The following is a 13,722-nucleotide window of genomic DNA, read 5'->3' as shown; positions in this document are numbered from 1 at the left end:
AGTGGAAATGAATAGGGTTGGGAAGCATTTTCTGATCAGGGCCACTGTGATCTCCTGGGCTCGTTTCGATCGCCTCAGGGGGTCGGAGAGGAATTTCCCAGATTTTTTTTTCCCCATATTGGCCCTGGGGTTTTCACTCTGGGTTTTCGCCTCTCCCTGGAGATCACATGGTCTGGAATGGGGGGGTGGGGGTGAGTTAATAGGTTGTGATGAACAAAGCATCGTAGCTGTGAGGGACAGCTCGGTGGATAGGATATTAGGATGTAGATAGGCTGGAAAATTGGGCGGGGATCCTGGATTCAGGATTCAATCCTGGACCGGGGAGCGGCGCGGGCTTGGAGGGCCGAAGGGCCTGTTCCTGTGCTGTATTGTTCTTTGTTCTTTGTTGTTCTTTGTTCTTCCATCGGGAAAAAGATACAAAAGTCTGAGGTCACGTACCAACCGACTCAAGAACAGCTTCTTCCCTGCTGCTGTCAGACTTTTGAATAGACCTACCTCGCATTAAGTTGATCTTTCTCTACACCCTACCTATGACTGTAACACTACATTCTGCACTCTTTCGCTTCCTTCTCTATGAACGGTATGCTTTGTCTGTATAGCGCGCAAGAAACAATACTTTTCACTGTATGTTAATACATGTGACAATAATAAATCAAATCAAATCAAATATGCGGCTAAAAGAGTTAAAATAAGAGGACTGGCCTATAGTCGAAGATTGTATTCCCTTGAGCTTACAATGTTGAGGGGTGATCTGATTAAAGCATTTAAAATTGTAAAGGAATTTGATAGGGTCGAGAGAGAAACCATTTCCTCCGGTTGGGGAAGGCTGAGGAGAGTGTGGTGACAAGAGTGAAAGCGGGGCGGTGGGGAGGGGGAAAGGGGCTGGGTGGAGCCGGGGGGGGGGAGGGGGAAAGGGGCTGGGTGGAGCCGGGGGGGGGGGGGAGGGGGAAAGGGGCTGGGTGGAGCCGGGGGGGGGAGGGGGTGGAGGGGATGTCAGGAATTACTTCTTCACTCGGCAGGGGACTGGAAAGCCAAAAGTCTCTCTCACCCCCCACCCCCCCACCATCAGTTGAGGCTGGAGGGGGAATCGAAAATGTAACAAAACTCAGATTCACAGAATTGTTACGGGGCAGAAGGAGGCCATTAGACCATAAGACATAGGAGCAGAATTAGGCCACTCGGCCCATCGAGTCTGCCCCGCCATTCAATCATGGCTGATATTTTTCTCATCCCCATTCTCCTGCCTTTTCCCCATAACCCCTGATCCCCTTATTAATCAAGAACCGATCTATCTCTGTCTTAAAGACACTCAATGACCCGGCCTCCACAGCCTTCTGCGGCAAAGAGTTCCACAGATTCACCACTCTCTGGCTGAAGAAATTCCTCCTCATCTCTGTTTTAAAGGATCGTCCCTTTAGCCTGAGGTTGTGCCCTTTTTCCTACTAATGGAAACATCCTCTCCACGTCCATTCAGCTCATTGTGTCTGGACCGATTGTCCGAATGGGTGATTCACTGACTGCCATTCCCCCACCTTCTCTTCATAACCCCGCGCAAAAATTTACATAATCCAACCAATTGATAAAGGACAAAGCCGTTGGGGAACATGGAGCAAACTGCAGCGTCTCGGGAGGATCGGAGGGAATGGCCTCTTCCCAGTCCCAGTGTTAAAGTTATGAAGAGTCGGATCACAGTGGGATAGCAAAGCCGGGATGGGAGTATGGACGTATTGGCCCTGTCTTTCCCTCGTGCTCCCAACAATCCCGCCTCCCCCCACCCCCCCCGCCGCCCCGCCCACGGGACATAGACAATCTCATTGAAATAAAGCTGCGATTTATTTGGAATTTGGCCAGTGGGAGCAGTGCCGGGACGGGAGGCCGTGCCCCTTCAGTTCACACTGTCTTCATCACTAGCTTCTCCTTTCTCATCCTTGGCCTCAAGGATTCCACTCTCATCGATATTTTCCAGCGAACCAGCGTGTTGTATGGAGAGTTCGGAGACCTGGATGTTGAGCAAGGTGCTCTGCTCCGGGTGAAGCCAGGGTTTGTGGGCCGGATTATGTTTCTGTTTCCATTCGGGATACTTAAGACAAGCTTTGTACATCTTCTTCATCGCCTAGTGAAAGAAAGGAGATCATTTCACTGGGGTTACGACAAGGTCAGAGAGAGGAGACAGATGGTGATGATTTACAGTTCAATGTGCCCAGTAACACAAAGCTCAGCGCCCCAGGGACAGCGAATGAGATAAAAACTCCTTCCAAGTAAATAATCCGCGATCATTAATCCCCTCCCACACCCCCATGTACACTCTCCCCTATCACTGACTCAATCCAGCCACTAAAACCGAATAGAGATTCTTCTCTCACTCATTCCCACTATTCCAGCCTGACTTTCTGCCCAACTGTCCAAAGATGTGCGGGTTAGGTTGATTGGCCATGCTAAAATTGTCCCTTAGTGTCCAGAGATGCGTAGGTTAGAGGGATTAGCGGGTAAAATATGTAGGGATATGGGGGTAGGGCCTGGGTGGGATTGTGGTCGGTGCAGACTCGATGGGCCAAATGGCCTCTTTCTGCACTGTAGGGTTTCTATGATTTCTATGATTCTAACTTCAACATGTTCCTGACCCCTATAGACGTTTAAAGTTTATGTATTAGTCACCAGTAGGCTTACACTAAACGCTGCAATGAAGTTACTGTGAAAATCCTCTAGTCGCCACACTCCGGCGCCTGTTCGGGTACACCAAGGGGGAATTTAGCACGGCCAATGCACCCTAACCAGCACGTCTTTCGGACTGTGGGAGGAAACCGGAGCACCCGGAGGAAACCCACGCAGACACGGAGAGAACGTGCAAACTCCACACAGACAGTGACCCAAGCCGGGAATCAAATCCGGGTCCCTGGCGCTGTGAGGCAGCAGTGCTAACCACTGTGCCACCGTGCGCTCACTTTGCTATGGTTCCAGGATGTTCCAATTGCCTGCCAACAAACACCTTTAATTTTCACACCGGCAGAACGGTGAGGACATATTAAACACTGTCGGAAGTGAGCCTGTGGTGGGGAAGGAGATTGCCTCTCTGTCAAAATTAATTTGTCTTCTGACCCCTTGAAAAGGATGTGGTGAAGAAACTCTCACCTCATCCCAGCGACTGAGCCAGAGAGAGTTTACTGGCAACACCGGGCCAGCCAGTGAGTCAGAGGCAGGAAAGAACCGACAACAGAGGCTGTTTAAACAATGCAGATGGTGTTTACAGATCACTGCGGAGTCCAAATATTTGTGCATTTTTACATGCATTCAGGGGGTGTGGGTGTCACTGGCTAGACCAGCATTTATTTCCCATCCCTAATTGCCCCTCGAGGATTTGCCATGTTTCAGTCTGGAGCAGTGGATAGTGATGGTAGAGGCTCCCACATTCTTTCCTGAATGTATTCAAGAGGCGGCTGGACATAGCACTTGGGGCGAACGGGATCAAAGGTTATGGAGAGAAAGCGGGATTAGGCTATTGAGTTGGACGATCAGCCATGATCGTAATGAATGGCAGAGCAGGCTCGAAGAGCCGAATGGCCTCCTCCTATCTTCTATGTTTCGATATTTCCATCACCTGGCTGCCCTGGAGTCTCTCCCGTTTCCACCGCCTGCCACGGGCGTGTGTTGGAAGGATTTGCAGGTTGACGCTCAACCAGTTTGATCTTGTTATGAATGCACCTTCCTTGGCACAACCTGGCAGTGCCAACCTGTGCCAATGTCACACCTTATGTGTGGTGGGAGGGGGGGCCCTATTACAGAAAGGATATTATTAAACTAGAAAGAGTGCAGAAAAGATTGACTAGGATGCTACTGGGACTTGATGGATTGAGTTATAAGGAGAGGTTGGATAGACTGGGACTTTTTTCTCTGGAGCGTAGGAGGCTGAGGGGTGATCTTATAGAGGTCTGTAAAATAATGAGGGGCATAGATCAGCTAGATAGTCAATATCTTTTCCCAAAGGTAGGAGAGTGGGGCGGCACGGTAGCACAGTGGTTAGCACTGCTGCTTCACAGCTCCAGGGACCTGGGTTCGATTCCTGGCTTAGGTCACTGTCTGTGTGGAGTTTGCACATTCTCTTCGTGTCTGCGTGGGTTTCCTCCGGGTGCTCCGGTTTCCTCCCACGGTCCAAAGATGTGCGGGTTAGGTTGATTGGCCATGCTAAAATTGCCCCTTAGTGCCCTGAGATGCGTAGGTTAGAGGGATTAGTGGGTAAATATGTAGGGATATGGAGGTAGGGCCTGGGTGGGATTGTGGTCGGTGCAGACTCGATGGGCCGAATGGCCTCTTTCTGTACTGTAGGGTTTCTATGAGAGTCTAAAACTAGAGGACCTAGGTTTAAGGTGAGGGGGGAGAGATACAAAAGTGTCCAGAGAGGCAATTTTTTCACACAGAGGGTGGTGAGTGTCTGGAACAAGCTGCCAGAGGTAGCAGTAGAGGCAGGTACAATTTTGTCTTTTAAAAAGCATTTAGACAGTTACATGGGTACGATGGGTATAGAGGGATATGGGCCAAATGCGGGCAATTGGGACTAGCTTAGGGGTTCAGAATAAAAGGGCGGCATGGACAAGTTGGGCTGAAGGGCCTGTTTCCATGCTGTAAACCTCGATGACTCTAAGTGAAGGGGGGGATTGCCCGCATTAATGCCATGGTGAAGATGAGCGAATGGGGGCAGGTGGAGAATTGCCCCCTGATACTTCCGTGGTAGGGGGGCCGCACCAATGCTCATGGGGGTGGGATCCTCCACGTCGATGTGGGGCGGGGGGGGCGAAGTATATTTCAGATACAGATTGGGATGCCCAAAGCTGATGTCTCAGACTCCATGGTGCCAGCCTTGCCAGCTCTACCCGCCTGGCCAGAGTGACAGCGCAAACCCAGACACTGTGTGCACTGAGTGGCAGAAATCTGGTCTGAAACCTCGGCAATGCATCTGGAGAGAAACACCCTGGTTTCCAGCTAGATTCTGACACTCTGGCAAATTTTGGGAAAATTCCACCCTTCGTTCCAATTCCGGCCTTTTTCTCATCCCCGGTTTCTATCGGTCTACCATTGGCAGCCGTGCCTCCTGGGCCCTAAGCTGTGGAATTCTCTCCCGAAAACTCTTGACCTCTCTGTCCCCCACTAAGATGCTCCTTAGAACCCATTCCACTGACCTGCTGGTCATCTGCACTGTTTCACATGTGGCTCAGAGTCAAATATTCTTTGATAGCGTCCCTGGGAAGAACACTGGGATGTTAAAGGTGCTATATAAATGCTGGTTGTTGTTACACTAGTTACACTGTCCAAATATGTTTGTCAAACCAATCCCATTCAATTACAGCGGATATGATTGGCAGAGAGATTACCCATGGTGGCACAGTGGTTAGCACTGCTGCCTCACAGTGTCAGGGACCCGGCCTCAATTCCTGGCTTGGGTCACTGTCTGTGTGGAGTTTGCACGTTCTCCCCGTGTCTGCGTGGGTTTCCTCCGGGTGCTCTGGTTTCCCCTCTCAGTCCAAAGATGTGTAGGTTAGGTGGATTGGCCATGCTAAATTGCCCCTTAGTGTCCAAAGATGTGTAGGTTAGAGGGGGGTTAGCCAGGATAAATACACGGGGTTACAGGGATAGGGAGGAGCCTAGGTGAGATGTTCTTTCAGAGATTCAGTTGCAGACTCGATGGGCCGAATAGCCTCTTCCTGTGCTGTAGGGATTCAGTGGAATACTGGTGTCACTTCTGCAGCCACTCGGTGTTCTGTGCATGTACTTACTCTGCCAGTTCTCTAGATGGCACTACAGCTGGAGTCACATTATGGCCATCAGTCACCTGACATGTCCATCCATCCAGACCAGCCGTCCCCACAGATCTGGCAGATCCCTTTCAATCCTGCACTCTCCAGGGAAATCATTATGGCACAAAAGGAGGCCATTCAGCCCATCAAGTTCATGCTGTCTGTCAGAAGATTAATCCAGTCAGTCCCATCCCCCCACTCAGCCTCTCAAACGACAACCCCCTTATCTATCAATCCAGTGAAGTTTCGCTGGACCACCTCCAATGCAAGTTTATCCGAAATATCGAGGTGGGGATGTGATCGGCGCAACTTGTGGGCCGAAGGGCCTGTTTGTGCTGTGGCTTTCTATGTTCTATGTTCTATTTGGTCACAGAGTCATTTATCGATCAGGAGGCCATTCGCAGTAATCCAGTCAGTCCCATTCCCCCGCTCTATCCCCGGAACTCTGCCGCTTTATTTCCCTCAAGAGCCCATCCAATTTCCTTTTGTAATCATTCATCGTCTCCGCTTCCACCTCCCTCGTGGGCAGCGAGTTCCCGCTTATTCCCACTCCCTGTGTAGAAACATTCTAAAGTTAAAGTTTATTTATTAGTCAGAAGTAAGGCTTACATTAACACTGCAATGAAGTTACTGTGAAAATCCACTAATTGCCACACTCCAGCGCCTGTTCGGGTACACCGAGGGAGAATTTAACATGGCCGATGTACCCCTAACCAGCACGTCTCTCGGACTATGGGAGGAAACCGGAGCATCCGGAGGAAACCCAACGCAGACACAAGGAGAACGTGCAAACTCCACACATGATGTGGAGTTGCCGGTGTTGGACTGGGGCAGGCACAGTAAGTAGTGGAGTTGTGAGATTACTTACTGTGCAGGCTCCACACAGACAGTGACCCAAGCCGGGAATCGAACCCAGGTCCCAAGCACTAGTGCTAACCACCGTGCCACCCCAAGCATTTGGAGATTTTTCATCCCAGTTTCCAACAGGGGAACTTTTGTGTCTGAAGCGAATGTGATAACCACGACACAACAGAAACACGGCACCCTCACATTCCCCTGGTACCTAACGCCCCAAACCTACTCCCCCTGAGCCCCTGCACCATCAGCCAATGGGAACTGTTTCTTCCCAGCCTTAGCTGGACCTGCCCTAGCGAGATGGACAACACCTCCCGACATTAAACATCATTCTCACCTTGGGAGCCAGAAGCTGCCATGACTGGTTCACAACCCACTTCGGTAACGAACCTAAAAACAGGGGAAAAGGACAGTTATTCACCTAGATTCCAACAAAGATCCTTTCCAGCACAGCCAATAAACAACAAGAAGATCCACCTCGGTCTGCCAGTGGGAGGAGATTCCTCAAACAATACAAGAACATCAACCTCAACCACCACTCCCCTCCACCCAGCCCCTGTGGGATTACCTGATCAATCTCACATCACCGTTTGTGGGATCTTGCTGTGTACATCATGGCTAACGTGATTCCCGCATTTCCCAATGGCCATGACTTCCCTGTCAGGCTGCATCCCTCTTTGAGTCCCAACATCTTAATGATGAGGCAGAGAGGAGACGGAGAGGGAGAGAAAGGAAGTGGATCCTGTACTCCCAATGCCAGGAGCGTGTGGGATGTTCTGCCCCACCGCACCTGAAGACCTACACGCCGAGAACAGGCTCGTTCAGTCACGTGATGGTCCACAGCGGAAACTCTTAGTGTCACAAGTAGGCTTACGTTAACACTGCAATGAAGTTACTGTGAAAATCCCCTAGTTGCCACACTCCGGCACCTGTTCAGGTACACTGAGGGAGAATTTAGCACGGCCAATGCACCTAACCACCACGTCTTTCAGACTGTGGGAGGAAACCGGGGCACCCGGAGGAAACCCACGCAGACACGGGGAGAGCGTGCAGACTCCACACAGACAGTGACCCAAGCCGGGAATCGAACCCGGGTCCCTGGCGCTGTGAGGCAGCAGCGCTAACCACTGTGCCACCGTGCCGGTGGTATCTGGATCTGAAATGCTGGAATCTGCAAGGCTACAGGCCAGCTGATGGAAAATGGAATTAAAGTGAGCGGCTAGTTTATTTTGGCCGGGGCGGACATGATGGGCTGAATGGCCTCTTTCTGCACCATAACTTTTCTGTGGTTTTATGGTAAACACACCAAGAACCGTCGGGTACACTGAGGGAGAATTTAGCATGGCCAATGCATCTAACCAGCACGTCTTTACAGTGACTATACGTTAGCTGTTCATTCGCTGTATGAGTGGTTGTGGAAAGCGTGACATAAATGCAAGTCTTTCATTTTTACAAATTGTTGTTTCGTTAGAAAAGAAGTTTAAGTTTTTAACATGCAGACTCTGCACAGACAGTGACCCAAACCGGGAATCGAACCTGGGACCCTGGCACTGTGAGGCAGCAGCACTAACCACTGTGCCGCCCATAAATGCAAGCCTTTCTTTCCCAAACAATACAACAATGATGGTATTGGCTATGGCAGTGTAGTAGTGATTTCTAAAGATTCATTCACAGGATGTGGGTGTCACTGGCTGGGTCAGCATTTGTTGACCATCCTTAATTGCCCCTTGAGAAGGTGGTGGTGAGCTGCCTTCTTGAATCGCTGCAGTCGACGTGGTGTAGGTACACCCACAGTGCTGTTAGGGAGGGAGTTACAGGAATTTGACCCAGCGACAGTGAAGGAACAGTGATACATTTCCAAGTCAGGATGGTGAGTGGCTTGGAGGGGAACTTGCAGGTGGTGGTGTTCCCAGGTATCTGCTGCTCTTGTCCTTCTAGATGGAAGCGGTTGTGGGTTTGGAAGGTGCTGCCTAAGGAGCCGTGGTGAGTCCGTGCAATGCATCTTGAGGAAAGTGCACACAGCTGCCACTGTGTGTCGGTGGTGGGGGGAGTGAGTGTCTGTGGATGGGTGCTTTGTCCTGAATAACATTGAGTGACGCAGAGGCCTGGGCTAATGGCGCAGAGATACAAGTTCAAATCCCGTCATGACAACTGGAGAATTTAAACTCAGTAAATAATACAATCTGGAATGAGAAGGTGGTCTTGGTAAGAGTGACCGTGAACTCACTGAGCTGTGGTAAATAGTGGCCTGACTCACCAATGTCCTTTCGGGAAGGAAATCTGCCGTCCTTACCCGGTCTGGCCTACATGTGACTCCAGAGCCACAGCAACGTGGGTGACTCTCAACTGCCCTCGGACATGGCCGAGCGAGACACTCAGTTTTATTCAAGAAGGTGGTTGTCGGGGGCAACAGTGGATGGGCCGTTAACAGCTGCCCTTCCAGTGGCACGGTGGTTAACACTGCTGCTTCACAGCACCAGGGATCCAGGTCCGAAACCCAGGCCACGTACAGGAGGTTGGCACGGTGACAGGAGGAGTAATCCACCAAGGGAGGTCTTCACGTACTTCACACAATCAATCAGCAACTGCCTACAGGCAGAACACAGCTTCCATATTGTGCACAGGAAGATCCCACAAGCTGTAACATGATGAGGGACTGGCTGACTGATATTGGTTGAGGGATGGACTTTGGACAGGTGAACGGGGCAAAACTCCCGCCACCCAGTCTCCTTCAAATAGCAGCAAGGGGTCTGTTACAGCAACTGATACACGGTGGCACAGTGGTCAGCACTGCTGCCTCACAGTGCCAGGGACCCGGGTTCAATCCCGGCTTCAGGTCACTGTTTGCATGGAGTTTGCACGTTCTCCCCGTGTCTGCGTGGGTTTCCTCCGGGTGCTCCGGTTTCCTCCCACAGTCCAAAGATGTGCGGGTTAGGCGAATTGGCCATGCTAAATTGCCCCTTAGTGTCAGAGGATTAGCAGGGTAAATACATGAGGTTGCGGAGAACGGGCCTGGGTGGGACTGTTGTTGGTGCAGGCTCGATGGGCTGAATGGCCTCCTTCTGCACTGTAGGGATTCTATGGCTTCTCCATGCAGGTTATATTCTGTGGTGAGTAATTATCTTGCGGCACTAAGAGCCCAGAGAGTGTCAGTTTATATTTGAACTCAATTTTTTATAATCTGCCGAGCAACCGGTTCCATTGCAGCAACAGACGACACTGCAGCACTCTCTCCGAGCAACTGGAGATGGACAATGAAGGATGGCCTTACTATCAGCACCCTCCCCCTATCCCCCGCGGGACCCCCAGCTGAAACTGCTCATTCGCTCTATCCCAAACTGTTAACACCTGAGGGAAATCTCTTTCTGAATCGATAAACACTAAATGCTTCCAGCGTCTCTCTCTCTCGAGAGCCCATTCCACTGCTCGATCACTCTGTCACTGCAATGATGATTCACAAATATCCACTCTCTCAATAACTTGCATTGGACACAGCTCAGAGAAGGTTCACCAGGCTGATTCCTGGGGTGAAGGGGGTTGTCTTGTGGGGAAAGGTTGGGCAGGTTGGGCCCAGACTCATTGGAGTTTAGAAGAATGAGAGGGGATCTTATTGAAACACACTGCTCCCTGTTCCCCCCCCACCCCCTGTGCTCACTGACCCACACTGCCCCCCAATCCCCCCCCCGTGCTCAGTGACCCACACTGCCCCCCATCCCCTGTCCTCACTGACCCACACTGCCCCCCCATTCCCCCCCCACCCCCTGTCCTCACTGACCCACACTGCCCCCCCATTCCCCCCCACCCCCTGTCCTCACTGACCCACACTGCCCCCCGTTCCCCCCCCACCCCCTGTGCTCACTGACCCACACTGCCCCCCGTTCCCCCCCCCCCCACCCCCTGTGTTCACTGGCCCACACTGCCTCCCATCTTGATTTTAAAATTCTCATCCTCAATTTCCCTATCTCAGGAATCTCCTCCAGCCGCACAACCCTCTGAAATCTCTGCACTCCTCCAATTCCGGCCTCTTGAGCATTCCCGATTTAACTTGCAGCACTATCGGGCGGCCGTATCTCCAGCTGTCTGGGTCCTGAGCTCTGGAATTCCCTCCCGAAACCTCCCCATTCTCTATCTCTCTCTCTCCCTCCTCCACTAAGACTCTGCTTGAAGCCCCCAAGCTCTGTGACCGAGCTCTTGGTCACCTGACCCAGTGTGTAGCTCGATGGCCAATTCTGTTCGAGAAACATTCTTATGAATTTCCTGGGGATGAAGTTACCACATTTAAATTTGTGATATAAATATTCCCCAGTGAAGGAGGACTGGTCTTGGGGACCTTGCTTACCTTTCGGGTCCACCTGTGCCAAATAAGTGAGGTTACAGCTGTTGGCACTGTTAGTTTCTACCAGGTATCCGGTCTGGATTGATACTGCCCGAACCCGTTCCTTCTTTGGAGGATGTTTCTGAGGAGAAGGAGCAAGAAAAGAAACCAATGTCAATCATGGCCACTCGCTCAGAATCTAGAAGCACAGAATGAGGCCATTTGGCCCTTTGTACCTGTGCTGGTTCTTGGACAGAGCCATGGCTGCTACAAAATTAGTTCCATTCCCCCTCTTTCCCCACAGCCCTGCAGGGATTCACCGACATTCCGACAGTTCCCTTTTCACCTTTATGGTTCAATCTGCTTCCCCCATCCCCTCACATCCCAGATCACAATTAACCAACCGCTTAAAACAAATTCCTCATCTCTTTTTTATTCATTTCTGGGACATGGGCGTCGCTGGCTGGGTCAGCATTTATTGCCCATCCCTAGTTACCCAAAGGCAGTTGAGAGTCAACCACATTGCTGTGGCTCTGGAGTCAAATGTAGGCCAGACCGGGTAAGGACGGCAGATTTCCTTCCCTAAAGGACATTAGGTGACCCAGATGGGTTTTTCCGATAATCAACAATGGTTTCATGATCATCAGTTCATTCTTTATTCCAGATTTTTTTTTATTGAATTCAAATTCCAACATCTGCCGTGGCGGGATTTGAACCCAGATCCCCAGAACATTAGCCGAGTTAATAGTCTAGGGATAATACCACTAGGCCATCACCTCCCCTCCTCTCTGCTCCTCTATTGTAGGGATTGCCTTCAATCTGTGTCCCTCTGATTACCCACCCTCCTGCTACTGGAAACACTTTCTCCTTATTTACTCCATCGAAACCCTTCAGAATTCGCAAAGCCTCTCTCATCCTCTCCTGAACCTCTCCAAGGAGAACAATCTCAGCTTCTCCCCAGAACTCAACTGCCCTCATCCCTCGGAACCTTCCAGTAAATCTCCTCTGCACCCTCTCCAACTCATGGGGCGGCACGGTAGCACAGTGGTTAGCACTGCTGCTTCACAGCTCCAGGGTCCCGGGTTCGATTCCCGGCTCGGGTCACTGTCTGTGTGGAGTTTGCGCATTCTCCTCGTGTCTGCGTGGGTTTCCTCCGGGTGCTCCAGTTTCCTCCCACACTCCAAAGATGTGCGGGTTAGGTTGATTGGCCAGGTTAAAAATTGCCCATTAGAGTCCTGGGATGTGTAGGTTAGAGGGATTAGCGGGTAAATATGTGGGGGTAGGGCCTGGGTGGGATTGTGGTCGGTGCAGACTCGATGGGCCGAATGGCCTCCTTCTGCACTGTAGGGTTTCTATGATTCCTAACACACAAGGTGCATTGTTTGATTAGCTGTTACATTTTCTTAGACATCCTAGAAGAATCATCGAATCCCTACAATGCAGAAGGAGGCCATTCGGCCCATTGAGTCTGCACCGACCACAATCCCACCCAGACCCTATCCCCATATCCCCACGTATTTATCCCGCTAATCCCTCTAACATACACATCCCAGGACACTAAGGGGCAATTTAGCACGGCCAATCCACCTAACCCGCACATCTTTGGAGCGTGGGAGGAAACTGGAGCACCTGGAGGAAACCCACGCAGACACGGGGAGAATGTGCAAACTCCACACAGACAGTGACCCAAGCCAGGAATCGATCCCGGGTCCTTGGTGCTGTGAAAGATTTGTGACAATGCAAAGTATCACAAGCTGCATAGGAAACATCCTACTCCCGAAACTCAACCCCCGCGCACCCCCACCAGCTCCCCCCCCCGCCCCCCCCCCCCCCCCCCCCCACCACCCCCCCCCGCCCCCCACCCCCCCCAACCCTCCCCAGGTCAGAGTGAAGATCCGGCCGCTGCATCCCAACTTGCCCTGGGATTGTGAACTCACCGAGTGTTTGACAGAGTAGTTCATGATGATGTAATCATTCCCCATGGGTAACCAGGACCTCAGTGTGACCACATCCCGGTTTTTTAAGGGCTTCGGGCATCTCCCTGATTGGAAAGAAATAAAATAATCACAAAGCCAATGGGAATACAGGGAAAATACACAAAGAGAGACGTAGGATGAGAGGAGACCTAATAGAGGTGTATAAGATGTTGAGAGGCATAGATCGGGTGGACTCTCGGAGGCTTTTTCCCAGGGTGGAAATGGCTGCTACGAGAGGACACAGGTTTAAGGTGCTGGGGTGTAGGTACAGGGGAAATGTTAGGGGTAAGTTTTTCACACAGAGGGTGGTGGGCGAGTGGAATCGGCTGCCGTCAGTGGTGGTGGAGGCAAACTCAATAGGGTCTTTTAAGAGACTCCTGGATGAGTACATGGGACTTAATAGGATGGAGGGTTATAGGTAGGCCGAGAAGGTAGGGATATGTTCGGCACAACTTGTGGGGCCGAAGGGCCTGTTTGTGCTGTAGTTTTCTCTGTTTCTATGTTTCTAAAATGTTTAAAGACAGTGTGGAGAAACAATTTTTTATTCTTTCACAAGATGTGGGCATCGTTGGCTGGCCAGCATTTATTGCCCATCCGTAATTACCCTTGAGAAGGTGGTGGTGAGCTGCCTTCTTGAACCACTGCAGATAAACCCACAGTGCCGTTAGGGAGGGAGTTCCAGGATTTTGACCCAGCGACAGTGAAGGAATGGCGATATATTTCCAAATCAGGATGGTGAGTGACTCGGAGGGGAACCTCCAGGTGGTGGGATTCCTATGAGTCTGCTACC

The 13,722-nt window shown here is 51.1% G+C and overlaps 1 protein-coding gene across 1 annotated transcript in view; it reads right to left on the bottom strand.

The window, feature by feature from the left end:
- Positions 1–1,821: 1,821 nt before the first annotated feature.
- LOC144487913 (START domain-containing protein 10-like) overlaps positions 1,822–13,722 on the bottom strand; it is a 60,147-nt gene continuing 48,246 nt past the window's right edge. Inside the window, exons 3-6 of the mRNA XM_078205960.1 lie at positions 12,894–12,997; positions 10,981–11,098; positions 6,979–7,031; positions 1,822–2,113 (exon numbers count right to left, since the gene is read on the bottom strand). Of these exons, the coding sequence (XP_078062086.1) occupies positions 1,886–2,113; positions 6,979–7,031; positions 10,981–11,098; positions 12,894–12,997 (503 nt within the window). The 3' untranslated portion in view covers positions 1,822–1,885. The remainder of the gene's footprint in view (positions 2,114–6,978; positions 7,032–10,980; positions 11,099–12,893; positions 12,998–13,722) is intronic.

Source organism: Mustelus asterias, unplaced genomic scaffold (assembly GCF_964213995.1).
Source record: "Mustelus asterias unplaced genomic scaffold, sMusAst1.hap1.1 HAP1_SCAFFOLD_1128, whole genome shotgun sequence".
Taxonomy (NCBI): domain Eukaryota; kingdom Metazoa; phylum Chordata; class Chondrichthyes; order Carcharhiniformes; family Triakidae; genus Mustelus; species Mustelus asterias.
This window is presented reverse-complemented; position numbering and strand designations above follow the sequence as displayed.